The 20,838-nt window shown below is 43.7% G+C and overlaps 1 protein-coding gene across 4 annotated transcripts in view; it reads right to left on the bottom strand.

Moving 5' to 3' along the window:
- deptor (DEP domain containing MTOR-interacting protein) overlaps positions 1 to 20,838 on the bottom strand; it is a 65,657-nt gene that overhangs the window by 40,134 nt on the left and 4,685 nt on the right. For all 4 annotated transcript variants that reach the window (XM_036935488.1, XM_036935491.1, XM_036935497.1 and 1 more), the window contains 2 exons: positions 15,730 to 15,908; positions 13,544 to 13,667 (listed from right to left, as the gene is read on the bottom strand). In XM_036935488.1, coding sequence (XP_036791383.1) covers positions 13,544 to 13,667; positions 15,730 to 15,908 — 303 coding nt within the window. The remainder of the gene's footprint in view (positions 1 to 13,543; positions 13,668 to 15,729; positions 15,909 to 20,838) is intronic.

Below are 20,838 nucleotides of genomic sequence, written 5' to 3'. Positions count from 1 at the left end.
GTGGAAATCATCAGCCTGTTGAGAAGGACAGGTTTACTGTTTTAGGACAGACTACTTTATACGATGTGTTCATCATCAGCCTGTTGAGAAGGACAGGTTTATTGTTTTAGGACAGACTACTTTATACGATGTGGAAATCAGTTGTACATCGTTGTCCATCCTGATTCAACACAATAACAGACTTTTCCCCATCAACCTCCATCTAAAATAGTTATCTGTGCAGGCTTTTGCTCCGACCAATAACACACCTGATATAACTAATGAATGACTAAGTAAAACCAGGTGTGTCAGCGTAATTCTGGAATCAAAACCTTGCTGATGGGTAGTTCCCATGTCCCCAGGAGGAGGTTAGCTTGGCCACCCCTGTGCTATTTATAAAGATGAACTTCCAGGAAGAGCACTAGGACTTAAGGTCAATAAGTTCAGTTAACCACAGCAGCCTCCTACTGAGTGACCCTGGTACAATATAGATGTCAGTTAACCACAGCAGCCTCCTACTGAGTGACCCTGGTACAATATAGATGTCAGTTAACCACAGCAGCCTCCTACTGAGTGACCCTGGTACAATATAGATGTCAGTTAACCACAGCAGCTTCCTACTGAGTGACCCTGGTACAATATAGATGTCAGTTAACCACAGCAGCTTCCTACTGAGTGACCCTGGTACAATATAGATGTCAGTTAACCACAGCAGCCTCCTACTGAGTGACCCTGGTACAATATAGATGTCAGTTAACCACAGCAGCCTCCTACTGAGTGACCCTGGTACAATATAGATGTCAGTTAACCACAGCAGCTTCCTACTGAGTGACCCTGGTACAATATAGATGTCAGTTAACCACAGCAGCCTCCTACTGAGTGATCCTGGTACAAGATATATATCCGAAGACGACAAGGGTGGAGTCCCAACAGACAGAATACACATGCCATGTTTGGCGCACACACACACACACACACACAGTAAATATCAAACCCGTGTGGAAACAGGTGGAGCTATGGGAATAAACAGTATGAACAACGCAGGGAAACTATAATGTACATGTTACTGCTTGGCACTGAGACAAAGACAGTGGAAACTATAATGGACATGTTACTGCTTGGCACTGAGACAAAGACAGTGGAAACTATAATGGACATGTTACTGCTTGGCACTGAGACAAAGACAGTGGAAACTATAATGGACATGTTACTGCTTGGCACTGAGACAAAGACAGTGAAAACTATAATGGACATGTTACTGCTTGGCACTGAGACAAAGACAGTGGAAACTATAATGGACATGTTACTGCTTGGCACTGAGACAAAGACAGTGAAAACTATAATGGACATGTTACTGCTTGGCACTGAGACAAAGACAGTGAAAACTATAATGGACATGTTACTGCTTGGCACTGAGACAAAGACAGTGAAAACTATAATGGACATGTTACTGCTTGGCACTGAGACAAAGACAGTGGAAACTATAATGGACATGTTACTGCTTGGCACTGAGACAAAGACAGTGAAAACTATACATGGACATGTTACTGCTTGGCACTGAGACAAAGACAGTGGAAACTATAATGGACATGTTACTGCTTGGCACTGAGACAAAGACAGTGAAAACTATACATGGACATGTTACTGCTTGGCACTGAGACAAAGACAGTGGAAACTATAATGGACATGTTACTGCTTGGCACTGAGACAAAGACAGTGGAAACTATAATGGACATGTTACTGCTTGGCACTGAGACAAAGACAGTGGAAACTATAATGGACATGTTACTGCTTGGCACTGAGACAAAGACAGTGAAAACTATAATGGACATGTTACTGCTTGGCACTGAGACAAAGACAGTGAAAACTATAATGGACATGTTACTGCTTGGCACTGAGACAAAGACAGTGAAAACTATAATGGACATGTTACTGCTTGGCACTGAGACAAAGACAGTGGAAACTATAATGGACATGTTACTGCTTGGCACTGAGACAAAGACAGTGGAAACTATAATGGACATGTTACTGCTTGGCACTGAGACAAAGACAGTGAAAACTATACATGGACATGTTACTGCTTGGCACTGAGACAAAGACAGTGAAAACTATAATGGACATGTTACTGCTTGGCACTGAGACAAAGACAGTGGAAACTATAATGGACATGTTACTGCTTGGCACTGAGACAAAGACAGTGAAAACTATACATGGACATGTTACTGCTTGGCACTGAGACAAAGACAGTGAAAACTATACATGGACATGTTACTGCTTGGCACTGAGACAAAGACAGTGAAAACTATAATGGACATGTTACTGCTTGGCACTGAGACAAAGACAGTGGAAACTATAATGGACATGTTACTGCTTGGCACTGAGACAAAGACAGTGAAAACTATAATGGACATGTTACTGCTTGGCACTGAGACAAAGACAGTGGAAACTATAATGGACATGTTACTGCTTGGCACTGAGACAAAGACAGTGAAAACTATAATGGACATGTTACTGCTTGGCACTGAGACAAAGACAGTGAAAACTATAATGGACATGTTACTGCTTGGCACTGAGACAAAGACAGTGGAAACTATAATGGACATGTTACTGCTTGGCACTGAGACAAAGACAGTGAAAACTATAATGGACATGTTACTGCTTGGCACTGAGACAAAGACAGTGGAAACTATAATGGACATGTTACTGCTTGGCACTGAGACAAAGACAGTGGAAACTATAATGGACATGTTACTGCTTGGCACTGAGACAAAGACAGTGGAAACTATAATGGACATGTTACTGCTTGGCACTGAGACAAAGACAGTGGAAACTATAATGGACATGTTACTGCTTGGCACTGAGACAAAGACAGTGGAAACTATAATGGACATGTTACTGCTTGGCACTGAGACAAAGACAGTGGAAACTATAATGGACATGTTACTGCTTGGCACTGAGACAAAGACAGTGAAAACTATACATGGACATGTTACTGCTTGGCACTGAGACAAAGACAGTGGAAACTATAATGGACATGTTACTGCTTGGCACTGAGACAAAGACAGTGGAAACTATAATGGACATGTTACTGCTTGGCACTGAGACAAAGACAGTGGAAACTATAATGGACATGTTACTGCTTGGCACTGAGACAAAGACAGTGGAAACTATAATGGACATGTTACTGCTTGGCACTGAGACAAAGACAGTGGAAACTATAATGGACATGTTACTGCTTGGCACTGAGACAAAGACAGTGAAAACTATAATGGACATGTTACTGCTTGGCACTGAGACAAAGACAGTGAAAACTATAATGGACATGTTACTGCTTGGCACTGAGACAAAGACAGTGGAAACTATAATGGACATGTTACTGCTTGGCACTGAGACAAAGACAGTGAAAACTATACATGGACATGTTACTGCTTGGCACTGAGACAAAGACAGTGGAAACTATAATGGACATGTTACTGCTTGGCACTGAGACAAAGACAGTGGAAACTATAATGGACATGTTACTGCTTGGCACTGAGACAAAGACAGTGGAAACTATAATGGACATGTTATTGCTTGGCACTGAGACAAAGACAGTGGAAACTATAATGGACATGTTATTGCTTGGCACTGAGACAAAGACAGACCACGTCATCATGGTGTGGCTATAGCTTGTGTTCTCCAAGGCGGGGCAGCGATTCTCTCTTCACAGATTCATTCCTCTTTCCCATAGGAAGCAATGACGTGTGACTGTTTGCTGACGTTTCGCCATCTTATCACTGAGTCAACTAACCCACCCATTAACCTCACTTTAGTCTTGACGCTTGACATGTGAAAGATTACCAAGCCGACAGCTTACCCACACACCCAGGACACATCCCAAATCGCACCCTATTCCCTATATAGTGCACTACTTTTGAAAAAGGAAAGTAATAGTGTGCCTTTCGGAACACAGCACGAATCCACATCTGATCTAAACCACCCAGGCAGGTCTGGCCACAGCTTCATTAAAAAATAACAACTCTGCAACTTTAGAACCAGTTATTATGCTGTTCGTATACATCCACTTACTGGAAGATTTGATCCACATTTGATGTTTTATCGTTTGTTAGCCATTCTGCACGATTCCTTATTTTTGTCATTTTTGAAAGATCAAGACACATGGTTCATTATACTGGACCTCCCTACCATATGTTGCTCTGCTCGTCTTTGTCTAATAACACCTGGAAATATTTTAAGTAGACGCTCAAAAACCTACACTCTTAGAAAAAGGAGTTCCTAAAAAGGGTTCTTTAGTGACCCCATAGGAGAACCTTTTTTTGGTTCCAGGTAAGAACCCTTTTGGGTTCCATGTAGAACTCTTTCCACGGAAGATTCTATATGGAACCCAAAAAGAGTTCTACCCGGAACCAAAAAAAAGGTTATATTTAAAATATTTCCAGGTGTTATTAGACAAAGACGAGCAGAGCAACATATGGTAGGGAGGCCCAATATGATGAACCATGTGTCTGTGACCAATAACATTTGATTTGATGGATGATCAGACAACTACAGACGGGTCATATCGGTCGCTGTAAATCATTTCCTGTAGCCGTCATCTCAGGGATCCGACTCGACAACGTCACAGAGAAGCACTTTCCGGTATTGCTCACCGCCAAACAAAATCGACAGACATGAAATCATAAAATTACACTTAAAAACTGTGTAGCTCACCAAATACTTGACAATAACAAGCCACATGTTAAAAGTGGCGTAGTTGTCCTTTAATGTACAGTAAACGTGCTCTGCTGTTAAGCTACCACAGCCACCACATGGTAATGGATGTCCTGAACGCAACCTGTTCCATCCTACATACACTCTGCATCCCAAATGACAACCTACACCAAGTGTACAAAACATTAGGAACACCTTCCTAGTATTGAGTTGCACCCCCTTTTGCCATCAGAACAGCCTCAATGATTCGGGGCACGGGACTCTACAAGGTGCCGAAAGCACTCCATGTTGACGCCTAATGTTTTGGCCACTCGGGTGTATTCCTATCTAGGGCCCTTAGAGCTCTGGTCAGAAGTAGTGCACTGTGTAGGGGATAGGGTGCTGTCAGACCGTCAGCTTTATTCCTGCTAGGCCAACTGGCTCTGGTCCAATCCCTGCAGATCAGCAGTGTGTGGGAGGATTCATCATAGCATTAGTTTGTATTAAAAGCCTTCGCATCGTTTCTTTATGATTTCTTGACGCCGTGTTGTTCGTAAAGAAGTTTCAAACCTGTTGTTCAAAATGAACGCCGTTGTTCATCTTTGAGTTTATGATAATAATAATTCACAAAGAGACTATAAAAGTCTCAAGTTATTTCTAAGAATCAGTAACACAGAATATATAAATCATTATCGACTTGGAACGACGGTTAGGAAAACAAAAAGTGTGCCGTATATATTAAAAAGGGAAAAACAAGTGCCTGAATCACGTCAAGGTCTGAGCTCCATTCTTCAAAACTATTATTTGTATTTCTTATCAACAGAACAGTAAGTAGAAGCAGCGTTTGACCCGGCTGGTACCAAGATATAAAAACTAAAATCAGGGCACAGCAGGATTACACTACTGAATGGTCCACAGAAAAGCCTGTCCACATTCAATTCCACTCCATTCTGTTCCGTTCAATACACTTTATTCATCCCAAGCGGGCAGTTAGACAGCGACGGCCATGAGGCAACACATAATAGGATACATGAACACAGTACAACGCCGGGGACAGGAGTCCTGATCGCTGTAGGCAGAGGGACTCTTACACTGTGGGATGTTAAATTACCACTGTAGACTTCCCCCATGTTTTATCACCACTGTACTGTAGACTTCCCCCATGTTTAATCACCACTGTAGACTTCCCCATGTTTAATTACCACTGTAGACTTCCCCCGTGTTTAATTACCACTGTACTGTAGACTTCCCCCATGTTTAATCACCACTGTACTGTAGACTTCCCCCATGTTTAATCACCACTGTACTGTAGACTTCCCCCATGTTTAATCACCACTGTAGACTTCCCCCATGTTTAATCACCACTGTAGACTTCCCCCATGTTTAATTACCACTGTACTGTAGACTTCCCCCATGTTTAATTACCACTGTACTGTAGACTTCCCCCATGTTTAATCACCACTGTACTGTAGACTTCCCCCATGTTTAATCACCACTGTAGACTTCCCCCATGTTTAATCACCACTGTAGACTTCCCCCATGTTTAATCACCACTGTAGACTTCCCCCATGTTTAATCACCACTGTAGACTTCCCCCATGTTTAATCACCACTGTAGACTTCCCCCATGTTTAATCACCACTGTAGACTTCCCCCATGTTTAATCACCACTGTAGACTTCCCCCATGTTTAATCACCACTGTACTGTAGACTTCCCCCATGTTTAATCACCACTGTACTGTAGACTTCACCCATGTTTAATCACCACTGTAGACTTCCCCCATGTTTAATCACCACTGTAGACTTCCCCCATGTTTAATCACCACTGTAGACTTCCCCCATGTTTAATCACCACTGTACTGTAGACTTCCCCCATGTTTAATCACCACTGTACTGTAGACTTCACCCATGTTTAATCACCACTGTAGAGTTCCCCCATGTTTAATCACCACTGTAGACTTCCCCCATGTTTAATCACCACTGTAGACTTCCCCATGTTTAATTACCACTGTAGACTTCCCCATGTTTAATTACCACTGTAGACTTCCCCCATGTTTAATTACCACTGTACTGTAGACTTCCCCCATGTTTAATTACCACTGTAGACTTCCCCCATGTTTAATTACCACTGTACTGTAGACTTCCCCCATGTTTAATCACCACTGTACTGTAGACTTCCCCCATGTTTAATCACCACTGTAGACTTCCCCCATGTTTAATCACCACTGTAGACTTCCCCCATGTTTAATCACCACTGTAGACTTCCCCCATGTTTAATCACCACTGTAGACTTCCCCCATGTTTAATCACCACTGTAGACTTCCCCCATGTTTAATCACCACTGTAGACTTCCCCCATGTTTAATCACCACTGTAGACTTCCCCCATGTTTAATCACCACTGTACTGTAGACTTCCCCCATGTTTAATCACCACTGTACTGTAGACTTCACCCATGTTTAATCACCACTGTAGACTTCCCCCATGTTTAATCACCACTGTAGACTTCCCCCATGTTTAATCACCACTGTAGACTTCCCCCATGTTTAATCACCACTGTACTGTAGACTTCCCCCATGTTTAATCACCACTGTACTGTAGACTTCACCCATGTTTAATCACCACTGTAGAGTTCCCCCATGTTTAATCACCACTGTAGACTTCCCCCATGTTTAATCACCACTGTAGACTTCCCCATGTTTAATTACCACTGTAGACTTCCCCATGTTTAATTACCACTGTAGACTTCCCCCATGTTTAATTACCACTGTACTGTAGACTTCCCCCATGTTTAATTACCACTGTAGACTTCCCCCATGTTTAATCACCACTGTAGACTTCCCCCATGTTTAATCACCACTGTGTACTGTAGACTTCCCCCATGTTTAATTACCACTGTAGACTTCCCCCATGTTTAATCACCACTGTAGACTTCCCCATGTTTAATTACCACTGTAGACTTCCCCCATGTTTAATCACCACTGTAGACTCCATGTTAAATCACCACTGTAGACTTCCCCCATGTTTAATTACCACTGTAGACTTCCCCCATGTTAAATCACCACTGTAGACTTCCCCCATGTTAAATCACCACTGTAGACTTCCCCCATGTTAAATCACCACTGTAGACTTCCCCATGTTTAATCACCACTGTAGACTTCCCCCATGTTAAATCACCACTGTAGACTTCCCCATGTTTAATCACCACTGTAGACTTCCCCATGTTTAATCACCACTGTAGACTTCCCCCATGTTTAATCACCACTGTAGACTTCCCCCATGTTTAATCACCACTGTAGACTTCCCCCATGTTTAATCACCACTGTAGACTTCCCCCATGTTTAATTACCACTGTACTGTAGACTTCCCCCATGTTTAATCACCACTGTAGACTTCCCCCATGTTTAATCACCACTGTAGACTTCCCCATGTTTAATTACCACTGTAGACTTCCCCCATGTTTAATTACCACTGTAGACTTCCCCCATGTTTAATTACCACTGTACTGTAGACTTCCCCCATGTTTAATCACCACTGTAGACTTCCCCCATGTTTAATCACCACTGTAGACTTCCCCCATGTTTAATCACCACTGTGTACTGTAGACTTCCCCCATGTTTAATTACCACTGTAGACTTCCCCCATGTTTAATCAACACTGTAGACTTCCCCATGTTTAATTACCACTGTAGACTTTCCCCATGTTTAATTACCACTGTAGACTTCCCCCATGTTTAATCACCACTGTAGACCCCATGTTTAATCACCACTGTAGACTCCATGTTAAATCACCACTGTAGACTTCCCCCATGTTTAATTACCACTGTAGACTTCCCCCATGTTAAATCACCACTGTAGACTTCCCCATGTTTAATCACCACTGTAGACTTCCCCATGTTTAATTACCACTGTAGACTTCCCCCATGTTTAATCACCACTGTAGACTTCCCCATGTTTAATCACCACTGTAGACTTCCCCATGTTTAATCACCACTGTAGACTTCCCCATGTTTAATCACCACTGTAGACTTCCCCATGTTTAATCACCACTGTAGACTCCATGTTAAATCACCACCGTGTACTGTAGACGTCACAACTCCTTCAAATGAGACAAGTGGAAACATTATGGTTGAACTTATGGTTGAACGAGGAGTCAGTCGCCACCATTAACACCACACAGGTCTGGGCTCAGGGCCGAGGCCACCCTGCTCGTTGTGAGAAGGAAAGGTTCGCTTTGTTGATTCTCTAAAAAAAAGGGTGCCTTCACCACCCTCTAAACACTACAGGCCCATTTACCAGACAACCAGGGACTGAAGTTTATCTTCACCCTGGTTGTTCAGGCAGGAAGACAATAGTCAAACAAGGAGGTTAAATATCGCCTTGAGATTGTATCCGTTGTTTCGAGACTGTGCACAACCATACAACAGCTCTTCCTGTACTTGGGAACTTGGGCTGGGATTCCAGGACACACACACACACACAGGTAGTTTGTTTGTAGCTGTGCTTGTTTGAGTCTCTAGTCTGATGAGTGTGAAGACTGGAGGTGTAGCCTGCATACTTCCACTAAACCAGGCTGTGTGTCCCTCTACCATGGTGACTACATAAATACACCCTAACACTGGCCCTGCCTGTCTTCCTGTTACGCCACACACACACACACACCCCTCAGGGGGAGGCTGGCTCAACCACCACAGGGTCTGGAGTAGGAGCTGGCACAAAGAAGGTTGCTGTGGAGCTGGCAGATAGCTACAATACAGACACAGTCACAGAGTATTACCGAACTAGAGAGGCACTAGACCGACATTCTGCAGGCGTGTAAAACTGCAATAACAAGTGTAATTTACAACATAATGGTGGAAGCCATGATGTCCTAGTGAAATTCAATCTGAATTGAAAATGTAATGAAAACACAGCACCATCATAAGGAGAGGGGGCAGGGAGGCCAGGAGAGGGGGCAGGGAGCCCGAGGAGAGGGGGCAGGGAGCCCGAGGAGAGGGGGCAGGGAGGCCAGCCCGAGGAGAGGGGGCAGGGAGGCCAGCCCGAGGAGAGGGGGCAGGGAGGCCAGCCCGAGGAGAGGGGGCAGGGAGGCCAGCCCGAGGAGAGGGGGCAGGGAGGCCAGCCCGAGGAGAGGGGGCAGGGAGGCCAGCCCGAGGAGAGGGGGCAGGGAGGCCAGCCTGAGCAGAGGGGGCAGGGAGGCCAGCCTGAGGAGAGGGGGCAGGGAGGCCAGCCTGAGGAGAGGGGGCAGGGAGGCCAGCCTGAGCAGAGGGGGCAGGGAGGCCAGCCTGAGGAGAGGGGGCAGGGAGGCCAGCCTGAGGAGAGGGGGCAGGGAGGCCAGCCTGAGCAGACAGAAGAGGGGCTAGCCTTAAATAAAGAAAAAACTAAGAGAGAGATGCATTCTTACTGCGTAGTAAGTTAGGTAGTAGCAGCCAATACAAGATGCCTGAGGGTGAATTTCAACATACCGTCTCTGTCAGGAGTGGAGTATTTAAGTTGTCAGTTAACACATTGTAACAAAGCATTGACTTTCTGCTCTTTTGCACCCCAGTATCTCTACTTGCACATCATCATCTGCACATTATCACTCCAGTGTTAATTGCTAAATTGTAATTATTTTGCCACTATGGCCTATTTATTGCCTTACCTCCCTAAACTTACTACATTTACACACACTGTATATAGACCTTTCTATTGTGTTATTGACTGTACGTTTGTTTATTCCATGTGTAACTCTGTGTTGTTGTTTATTCCATGTGTAACTCTGTTGTTGTTGTTTATTCCATGTGTAACTCTGTTGTTGTTGTTTATTCCATGTGTAACTCTGTTGTTGTTGTTTATTCCATGTGTAACTCTGTTGTTGTTGTTTACTCCATGTGTAACTCTGTGTTGTTGTTTACTCCATGTGTAACTCTGTTGTTGTTGTTTATTCCATGTGTAACTCTGTTGTTGTTGTTTATTCCATGTGTAACTCTGTTGTTGTTGTTTATTCCATGTGTAACTCTGTTGTTGTTTATTCCATGTGTAACTCTGTGTTGTTGTTTATTCCATGTGTAACTCTGTTGTTGTTGTTTATTCCATGTGTAACTCTGTTGTTGTTGTTTATTCCATGTGTAACTCTGTTGTTGTTTATTCCATGTGTAACTCTGTGTTGTTGTTTATTCCATGTGTAACTCTGTTGTTGTTGTTTATTCCATGTGTAACTCTGTGTTGTTGTTTATTCCATGTGTAACTCTGTGTTGTTGTTTATCTCATGTGTAACTCTGTGTTGTTTATTCCATGTGTAACTCTGTGTTGTTGTTTATCTCATGTGTAACTGTTGTTGTTGTTTATTCCATGTGTAACTCTGTTGTTGTTTATTCCATGTGTAACTCTGTGTTGTTGTTTATCTCATGTGTAACTGTTGTTTATTCCATGTGTAACTCTGTTGTTGTTTATTCCATGTGTAACTCTGTTGTTGTTTATTCCATGTGTAACTCTGTGTTGTTGTTTATCTCATGTGTAACTGTTGTTTATTCCATGTGTAACTCTGTGTTGTTGTTTATCTCATGTGTAACTGTTGTTTATTCCATGTGTAACTCTGTGTTGTTGTTTATCTCATGTGTAACTGTTGTTTATTCCATGTGTAACTCTGTTGTTGTTTATTCCATGTGTAACTCTGTTGTTGTTTATTCCATGTGTAACTCTGTGTTGTTGTTTATTCCATGTGTAACTCTGTGTTGTTGTTTATCTCATGTGTAACTGTTGTTGTTGTTTATTCCATGTGTAACTCTGTTGTTGTTGTTTATTCCATGTGTAACTCTGTGTTGTTGTTTATCTCATGTGTAACTCTGTTGTTGTTTATTCCATGTGTAACTCTGTGTTGTTGTTTATTCCATGTGTTACTCTGTGTTGTTTGTGTCGCACTGCTTTGCTTTATCTTGGCCAGGTTGCAGTTGTAAATGAGAACTTGTTCTCAAGGTGGTGTGTGTGTGACACACACACACACACACACACACGGAAAGGTCCATTCCATAGAAACCACCCTGAATGAATTACATTTGATACGGTCCAACTACAAATTGCATATCAACTCAAACAGCATGTTGCTATGCTGCTAGAATGTTCTGTCTGCTAATGTCCTGGAGTCTGGTCTAGCAGTAATGCAGCCAACTCCTCCCCCTTGCTAATGTCCTGGAGTCTGGTCTAGCAGTAATGCAGCCAACTCCTCCCCCTTGCTAATGTCCTGGAGTCTGGTCTAGCAGTAATGCAGCCAACTCCTCCCCCTTGCTAATGTCCTGGAGTCTGGTCTGGCAGTAATGCAGCCAACTCATCCCCCTTGCTAATGTCCTGGAGTCTGGTCTAGCAGTAATGCAGCCAACTCATCCCCCTGGCTAATGTCCTGGAGTCTGGTCTAGCAGTATTGCAGCCAACTCATCCCCCTGGCTAATGTCCTGGAGTCTGGTCTAGCAGTATTGCAGCCAACTCATCCCCCTGGCTAATGTCCTGGAGTCTGGTCTAGCAGTATTGCAGCCAACTCATCCCCCTGGCTAATGTCCTGGAGTCTGGTCTAGCAGTATTGCAGCCAACTCATCCCCCTGGCTAATGTCCTGGAGTCTGGTCTAGCAGTATTGCAGCCAACTCATCCCCCTTGCTAATATCCTGGAGTCTGGTCTAGCAGTAATGCAGCCAACTCATCCCCCTTGCTAATGTCCTGGAGTCTGGTCTAGCAGTAATGCAGCCAACTCATCCCCCTGGCTAATGTCCTGGAGTCTGGTCTAGCAGTAATGCAGCCAACTCATCCCCCTTGCTAATGTCCTGGAGTCTGGTCTAGCAGTAATGCAGCCAACTCATACCCCTTGCTAATGTCCTGGAGTCTGGTCTAGCAGTAATGCAGCCAACTCCAGACCACTTGGCGACTGGGCTTTAATTTAGTGATATTATTCAGTTGACTAAATATTGTATCGAATTGTTTGGATAATATCGCACTATTATTTTTGTGCCAGTTGTCTGTACCTGCACCAAAACTCCAGTATTTATCCTTCATAGCTAGTTGTCTGTACCTGCACCAAAACTCCAGTATTTATCCTTCATAGCTAGTTATCTGTACCTGCACCAAAACTCCAGTATTTATCCTTCATAGCTAGTTGTCTGTACCTGCACCAAAACTCCAGTATTTATCCTTCATAGCTTGTTGTCTGTACCTGCACCAAAACTCCAGTATTTATCCTTCATAGCTAGTTGTCTGTACCTGCACCAAAACTCCAGTATTTATCATTCATAGCTAGTTGTCTATACCTGCACCAAAACTCCAGTATTTATCCTTCATAGCTTGTTGTCTGTACCTGCACCAAAACTCCAGTATTTATCCTTCATAGCTAGTTGTCTGTACCTGCACCAAAACTCCAGTATTTATCATTCATAGCTAGTTGTCTATACCTGCACCAAAACTCCAGTATTTTTCCTTCATAGCTTGTTCTCCATCTTCTTTTTAAACAGGGAGACCATTTTTTTCAGCATTTTTATGTCCATGACTGATTAAAACTTGGTTTTCTCATGAGAGAGAGAGAGAGGGAGAGAAAGAGAGAGATGACTGTAGCTGGCAGAGTGACCGAACAAGATCTATCTGGTTGAGGAGGGGGTTTCTATGGAAACTATTAGGCTCTAACCACTCTCGCCTGCCTGCTGAACAACACCATGTACTAGACCGGTAACAACAACACAAACAGGATGCCTACACCCTAAAAATAATACTGTTCAGAACATATTTCATTGATTGAATATAACAAGTAAGAACTCGCTGTAATGAGAAAGCTTTTTACTTGGGTTTTCCCCCTGGATAAAATGTCTCCCGCCATCAACAGAACAAAAAGCCACTCTGGGTTCATTGAATTGATAAAACCTACTTTTCATATATCCGTTGTCCCCTCATGAAGACCTTGGCTTCGTTGTCCAGCGGAAACGTCCCGTCGTCTTTCCTGAAGCGATAGAACAGTTTCATGTCTTTGAACTCCTTGTGCTCGTCACAAACTGCAACACAAAAAAGAGGAACAATGTTTGTTTACATTTAGTGAACTGATAATTGCGTCATATTTCCCCCCACACACTGACAGCCCACTAAACAGAGCTGAGTTAGCTAACTGCTAATGGCCTCCTCTTTCCCCCACACTAACAGCCCACTAAACAGAGGCGAGTTAGCTAACTGCTAATGGCCTCCTCTTTCCCCCACACTAACAGCCCACTAACACTAAACAGAGGCGAGTTAGCTAACTGCTAATGGCCTCCTCTTTCCCCCCACACTAACAGCCCACTAAACAGAGGCGAGTTAGCTAACTGCTAATGGCCTCCTCTTTCCCCCACACTAACAGCCCACTAACACTAAACAGAGGCGAGTTAGCTAACTGCTAATGGCCTCCTCTTTCCCCCCACACTAACAGCCCACTAAACAGAGCTGAGTTAGCTAACTGCTAATGGCCTCCTCTTTCCCCCACACTAACAGCCCACTAACACTAAACAGAGGCGAGTTAGCTAACTGCTAATGGCCTCCTCTTTCCCCCCACACTAACAGCCCACTAAACAGAGGCGAGTTAGCTAACTGCTAATGGCCTCCTCTTTCCCCCACACTAACAGCCCACTAAACAGAGGCGAGTTAGCTAACTGCTAATGGCCTCCTCTTTCCCCCACACTAACAGCCCACTAAACAGAGGCGAGTTAGCTAACTGCTAATGGCCTCCTCTTTTCCTCCACACTAACAGCCCACTAAACAGAGGCGAGTTAGCTAACTGCTAATGGCCTCCTCTTTTCCTCCACACTAACAGCCCACTAAACAGAGGCGAGTTTACCTGAAAGCTTCGTAGTTAATGCCATTACGTTTCTCTCGACAACCCAGAGCCTGTCAATCCTCTGAAGTGAACGAAATTTGCCAAATGAAGCACTTTGCTGTTCTTTGAGTGGTGAGGTCTGAGTTTAAAGTGTTATGTTAGCTACTCCGCTATCTGGAAACTCATAGGTCATCAGACAGCAGCTACACACTGTGTATCCTTGACATACAATATATATATATATATATTAACCTTCAACAAGACATTGTTGTGCTAGGCTACATCCAGACTGGCTGAGAGAAAGACAACCAACTAGAGAGAGACAGAGGAGAGAGAGAGAGAGACAGAGGAGAGAGAGAGAGAGACAGAGGAGAGAGAGAGAGAGAGACAGAGGAGAGAGAGAGAGAGAGACAGAGGAGAGAGAGAGAGAGAGACAGAGGAGAGAGAGAGACAGAGGAGAGAGAGAGAGAGAGACAGAGGAGAGAGAGAGAGAGACAGAGGAGAGAGAGAGAGACAGAGGAGAGAGAGAGAGACAGAGGAGAGAGAGAGAGACAGAGGAGAGAGAGAGAGAGAGACAGAGGAGAGAGAGAGACAGAGGAGAGAGAGAGAGAGAGACAGAGGAGAGAGAGAGAGAGACAGAGGAGAGAGAGAGAGACAGAGGAGAGAGAGAGAGACAGAGGAGAGAGAGAGAGACAGAGGAGAGAGAGAGAGAGACAGAGGATTTGTCTCTTTACATTAAAATGGAAGAACATTAGGTACTAAACAAAACAAAACCACATTTGAAACAGGCAGGGACTATCTGCATAGAGAAAAACAAAACAACCTGACACAGAACATTTCCTGTTGAGTTCCCTAATGAATGACAACCAGATAGAAGTCATGTCAGAAGACTGTAGAGAAGCAGGTTTGTTCTTGTTATTTTACTGCGGCTCTTTAATTACTTGTTACTTTTATTTCTTATTCTTATCCGTATTTTTTTTTTTTAAACTGCATTGTTGGTTAGGGGCTCGTAAGTAAGCATTTCACTGTAAGACGCATGTGACGATAAAAATTGTATTTGAAGACCGTAGAGAAGCAGGATCTGGCTGTTCCCAGAAAAACCCCAATCTCAGAGGAGTATTAATTAGGGCACACCATCACCAAATGCTTAGCAATGGAAAACGAAAAAATGAGCATTTCTTATTGGACAGGTCCAGGAAATCTCTCCCCGTTTCAGTACATTTGGTTCCTAATGAACACAGCCCAGACGTGGTCGTGTCAGAAGGCCCTACCGTGATGGATGATGCTTTGATCCAGGAGTTTCTGCATGATCTTGATGGCCGTGTCTCTGTCCGACGCCTCCTTGTGCTCCAGCAGCCAGTCGATCAGCTCCTTGGCCACAAAGCAGTTGGGATACGTCCTCAGGTGATGCCTGCGGTCCTTAACCACCTTCCCTTCATGGAGACGCAGCCTGTGGAACGAACAACACAACGTTTAGGCTATTGACAAGCTGTACTCTCTCTCTCTCTCTCTCTCTCATGCTGTAACTACAATACACATGTTCAGGAAAAGATAAGGCCTACAGCTAGTAATGTAGACTATTCTTGCATCGTCTGTGGAACAACACAACGTCAGGCTATTGACATACAGTAGTGTAGCTTCTCTCTCTCTCCGTCATGTGTTGTAACTGTATCTACACAATTATGTTGCCTAGTGACATACCGCTCTCCCTCTCTCAATTCAAGGGGCTTCCTTAGCATGGAAAACATGTGTTAACGTTGCCAAAGCAAGTGAAATAGATAATATACAAAAGTTACATAAAACAACAAACATTACACACTCACAGATGTTCCAAAAGAATAAAGACATTACAAATGTCGTTATGTACACACACACACACACACTCTCCTGTACAGTCTCTTATAACACAGCTTTGGCTGCACTGGTCTGTACTCCATGTTCTCTCAGGAAGGACATGCATGTACACGTATTGTGAATTCGTAGCACATGTTCCAGTTTCTTGGTAGTTGTCTTCAAGAGGAAGTGACAACAACCAAACGGTGTGGTGCACATTGGTGACCTCTGAACTGTGGTTATGTTAGCTAGTCAGTGACACAACAGCATGCTGACTCACAGTATTGGCTGGATTTTTTTTCTCTCCCTTTTGAAGTCAATAAGTTACACTTGTTTTATATTCTTCATTTTTAAAAATGGTTCATTTGAAGTTATGTAATGAGAATATTCAGAGCATTCTGCTTATGAGTGCAGTGTGTAGGGATTATCAATGGGTTATGAAGCCTCTGTGTAACCTAGTAGGTTTTGCTCCTCAGATAAAAGTGTTGTCGGGTAGGACATCCGACAGACAGGTCTGAGGAGGATGTGGATGGATGAATTAGGATTGTGTTATGATTTCCTTATGTAGGCACAGTGCTTGTCATATGTTTGGATACACCTACTCATTTCAGTTAAAAAAAAAGATATTTTCTACATTGTAGAATAATAGTGAAGACATCAAAACCATGACAGAACACATATGGAATCATGTAGTAACCAGAAAAGTGTTAAATCAAAATATATTTGATGTTCTTTAAATTAGCTCCCCTTTGTGTTGATGACAGCATTGCACACTGTAGGCATTCTCTCCAGGTAGTCACCTGGAATGCATTTCAATTAACAGGTGTGCCTTGTTAAGGTCATTTCTGGAATGTCTTTCCTTCTGTGTTTGAGCCAATCAGATGTGTTGTGACAAAGTAGTGGTGGTATACAGAAGATAGCCCTATTTGGTAAAATACCAACTCCATATTATGGCAAGAACAGCTCAAATAAGCAGAGAGAAACGACAGTCCATCATTACTTTAAGACTTGGAGGTCAGACAATTTCAAGAACTTCTAAAGCTTTCTGAAGTGCAGTCGCAAAAACCATCAAGCGCTGTGATGAAACTGTTTCTCATGAGGACCGCCACAGGAAAGGAAGACCCAGAGTTACCTCTGCTGCAGAGAATAAGTTCATTAGAGATACCTGCCTCAGAAATTGCAGCCCAAATAAAAGCTTCACAGAGTTCAAGTAACAGACGCATCTCAACATCAACTGTTCAGAGGAGACTGTGTGAATCAGGCCTTCATGGTCAAATTTCTGCAAAGAAACCACTACTAAAGGACACCGATAAGAAGAAGAGACTTGCTTGGGCCAAGAAACAGGAGCAATGGACATTAGACCAGTGGACATTAGACCAGTGGACATTAGACCAATGGACATTAGACCAGTGGAAATCTGTCCTTTGGTCTGACGGGTCCAACATTTTGATTTCTGGTCCCAACCACTCTGTCATTATGAGACGCAGAGTAGGTGAACGGATGATCTCTGCATGTGTATTTCCCACTGTGAAGCATGGAGGAGGAGGTGTGATGGTGCTTTCCTGGTGACACTGTCTGATTTATTTAGAATTTAAGACGCACTTAACCAGCATGGCTACCACAGCATTCTGCAACGATACGCCATCCCATCTGGTTTGGGCTTAGTGGGACTATCGTTTGTTTTTTTCGATAGAACAATGACCCACCACACCTCCAGGCTGTGTAAGGGCTATTTGACCAAGAAAGATAGTGATGGAGTGCTGCATCAGATGACCTGGCCTCCACAGTCACCTTAAGAGTTAAGAGTTAAGAGTAGGGCCAACTAGACCAATTGAGATGGTTTGGGATGAGTTGGACCGCAGCGTGAAGGAAAAGCAGCCAACAAGTGCTCAGCATTTGTGGGAACTCCTTCAAGACTGTTGGAAAAGCATTCCAGGTGAAGCTGGTTGAGAGAATGCCAAGAGTGTGCAAAGATGTCATGAAGGCAAAGGGTGGCTACTTTGAAGAATCTACGATATAAAACACTTTTTTTTCGTTACTACACAATTTCATGCGTGTTATTTCATCGTTTTGATGTCTTGAAAATAGTCAAAATAAAAAAAAAAACTTGAATGAGTAGGTGTTTTCAAACGTTTGACTGCATACTGTTTTTTGCCCTAAAGTGGACAGGTCTGAGGAGGATGGACAGAATGAGGGATAAAGTGGACAGGTCTGAGGAGGATGGACAGAGGGAAGGATAAAGTGGACAGGTCTGAGGAGGATGGACGGAGGGAGGGATAAAGTGGACAGGTCTGAGGAGGATGGATGGAGGGAGGGATAAAGTGGACAGGTCTGAGGAGGATGGACAGAGGGAGGGATAAAGTAGACAGGTCTGAGGAGGATGGACAGAAGGAGGGATAAAGTGGACAGGTCTGAGGAGGATGGACAGAGGGAGGGATAAAGTGGACAGGTCTGAGGAGGATGGACAGAGGGAGGGATAAAGTGGACAGGTCTGAGGAGGATGGACAGAATGAGGGATAAAGTGGACAGGTCTGAGGAGGATGACAGAGGGAGGGATAAAGTGGACAGGTCTGAGGAGGATGGACAGAGGGAGGGATAAAGTGGACAGGTCTGAGGAGGATGGACGGAGGGAGGGATAAAGTGGACAGGTCTGAGGAGGATGGACAGAAGGAGGGATAAAGTTGACAGGTCTGAGGAGGATGGACAAAGGGAGGGATAAAGTGGACAGGTATGAGGAGGATGGACAAAGGGAGGGATAAAGTGGACAGGTCTGAGGAGGATGGACAGAGGGATAAAGTAGACAGGTCTGAGGAGGATGGACAGAGGGAGGGATAAGGTGGACAGGTCTGAGGAGGATGGACAGAGGGAGGGATAAAGTGGACAGGTCTGAGGAGGATGGATGAAGAGATTTAGAAGTTCTTATGTAGGTGGTGCACTTCAAATAAAATTTGACAGGTGTCCTCATTAAAAATGAACTGAAACAGTCAAAAAATGAACAGTTAACCATTTTTTTTAACTAATACCTCAGTATGTATAAGGGGCTGTTATGTAGGTGGTGCACGTCATATAAATCAGTCAGGTCTGAGTGATTTGGAGTGTCTGTCCAGGTCATTAAATGCACAGTAGAATAAATGTCCCAGGCTTTAGCAGACAGACTGGGTAGAACAAGAACTCTTTACACACTCTGGGTTCCTTGTGTATTCTGGCTCCTCTTTCAGTACGAAGATGACGAAAGACAGCAGATGTGCAACTAAATCGATCAGGAGAGGAGAGGTTGAGGCAGACGAGACAAAACTCATTGATTGGCCAACAAAAGTGAATCTAGATGTCGAAATGAATGATCCTTTACAAGAACACTGTCTCAAAGTGTACCTACAGTACACGCGTTACTCTGCTATGAACAAATGTTATGTTGCCTCTTGGACTGACCCATGAACAACACTACAACTACAACCACTAGACGGAAGATTAGTTAAACAACAACCAGGAATAAAAAGGCATCTTCCTCAAGATGTGTCCTGAATAGCTTGTGTGTTTATCGGGGTGATTCACTATAATGTTAAAATGGAGAAAGTCAACAAAACAGCCATTGTTCATTACAGCTGCTCCACTGGCTCTTTTGGGTCTCTGTAGAATCTACTACTGTCTAGCTGGATTAGAGGTCTCTGTAGAATCTACTACTGTCTAGCTGGATTAGAGGTCTCTGTAGAATCTACTACTGTTTAGCTGGATTAGAGGTCTCTGTAGAATCTACTACTGTCTAGCTGGATTAGAGGTCTCTGTAGAATCTACTACTGTCTAGTGTCTCCTGGATTAGAGGTCTCTGTAGAATCTACTACTGTCTAGCTGGATTAGAGGTCTCTCTAGAATCTACTACTGTCTAGAGTCTCCTGGATTAGAGGTCTCTATAATCTAATACTGTCTCCTGGATTAGAGGTCTCTATAATCTACTACTGTCTCCTGGATTAGAGGTCTCTGTAGAATCTACTACTGTCTAGAGTCTCCTGGATTAGAGGTCTCTGTAGAATCTACTGCTGTCTAGCGTCTCCTGGATTAGATTTGGCAGCTCAGTCCGAGCCTCGAGGCCCTATAGGGCTCTCGTCAAAGTAGTGCACTACGTAGCGAGTAACCTAAACCCAAAGGGCAACCTGCCATGAATCCACACGGCTTGGTTTCCTCATTAGAATTATAAAGCCAGGGGTCAAAAATACCATTCTAACACTACAGAATCCAAGGAAGCTTTTGTCCTGTTATAATGTTTAGGTTTGTATTTATTTAACTAGGCAAGTCAGTTAAGAACAGAGTCTTATTTACAATGATGTCCTACCAGGGAACAGTGGGTTAACTAGTTCAGGGGAAGAGTGGGTTAACTAGTTCAGGGGAAGAGTGGGTTAACTAGTTCAGGGGAAGAGTGGGTTAACTTGTTCAGGGGAACAGTGGGTTAACTAGTTCAGGGGAACAGTGGGTTAACTAGTTCAGGGGAACAGTGGGTTAACTTGTTCAGGGGAACAGTGGGTTAACTTGTTCAGGGGAACAGTGGGTTAACT

This window comes from Oncorhynchus mykiss, chromosome 2 (assembly GCF_013265735.2).
Source record: "Oncorhynchus mykiss isolate Arlee chromosome 2, USDA_OmykA_1.1, whole genome shotgun sequence".
Classification (NCBI taxonomy): Eukaryota; Metazoa; Chordata; class Actinopteri; order Salmoniformes; family Salmonidae; genus Oncorhynchus; species Oncorhynchus mykiss.
The sequence above is the reverse complement of the archived record's forward strand: the minus strand, read 5'-3'. Positions and strand labels throughout refer to the sequence as shown.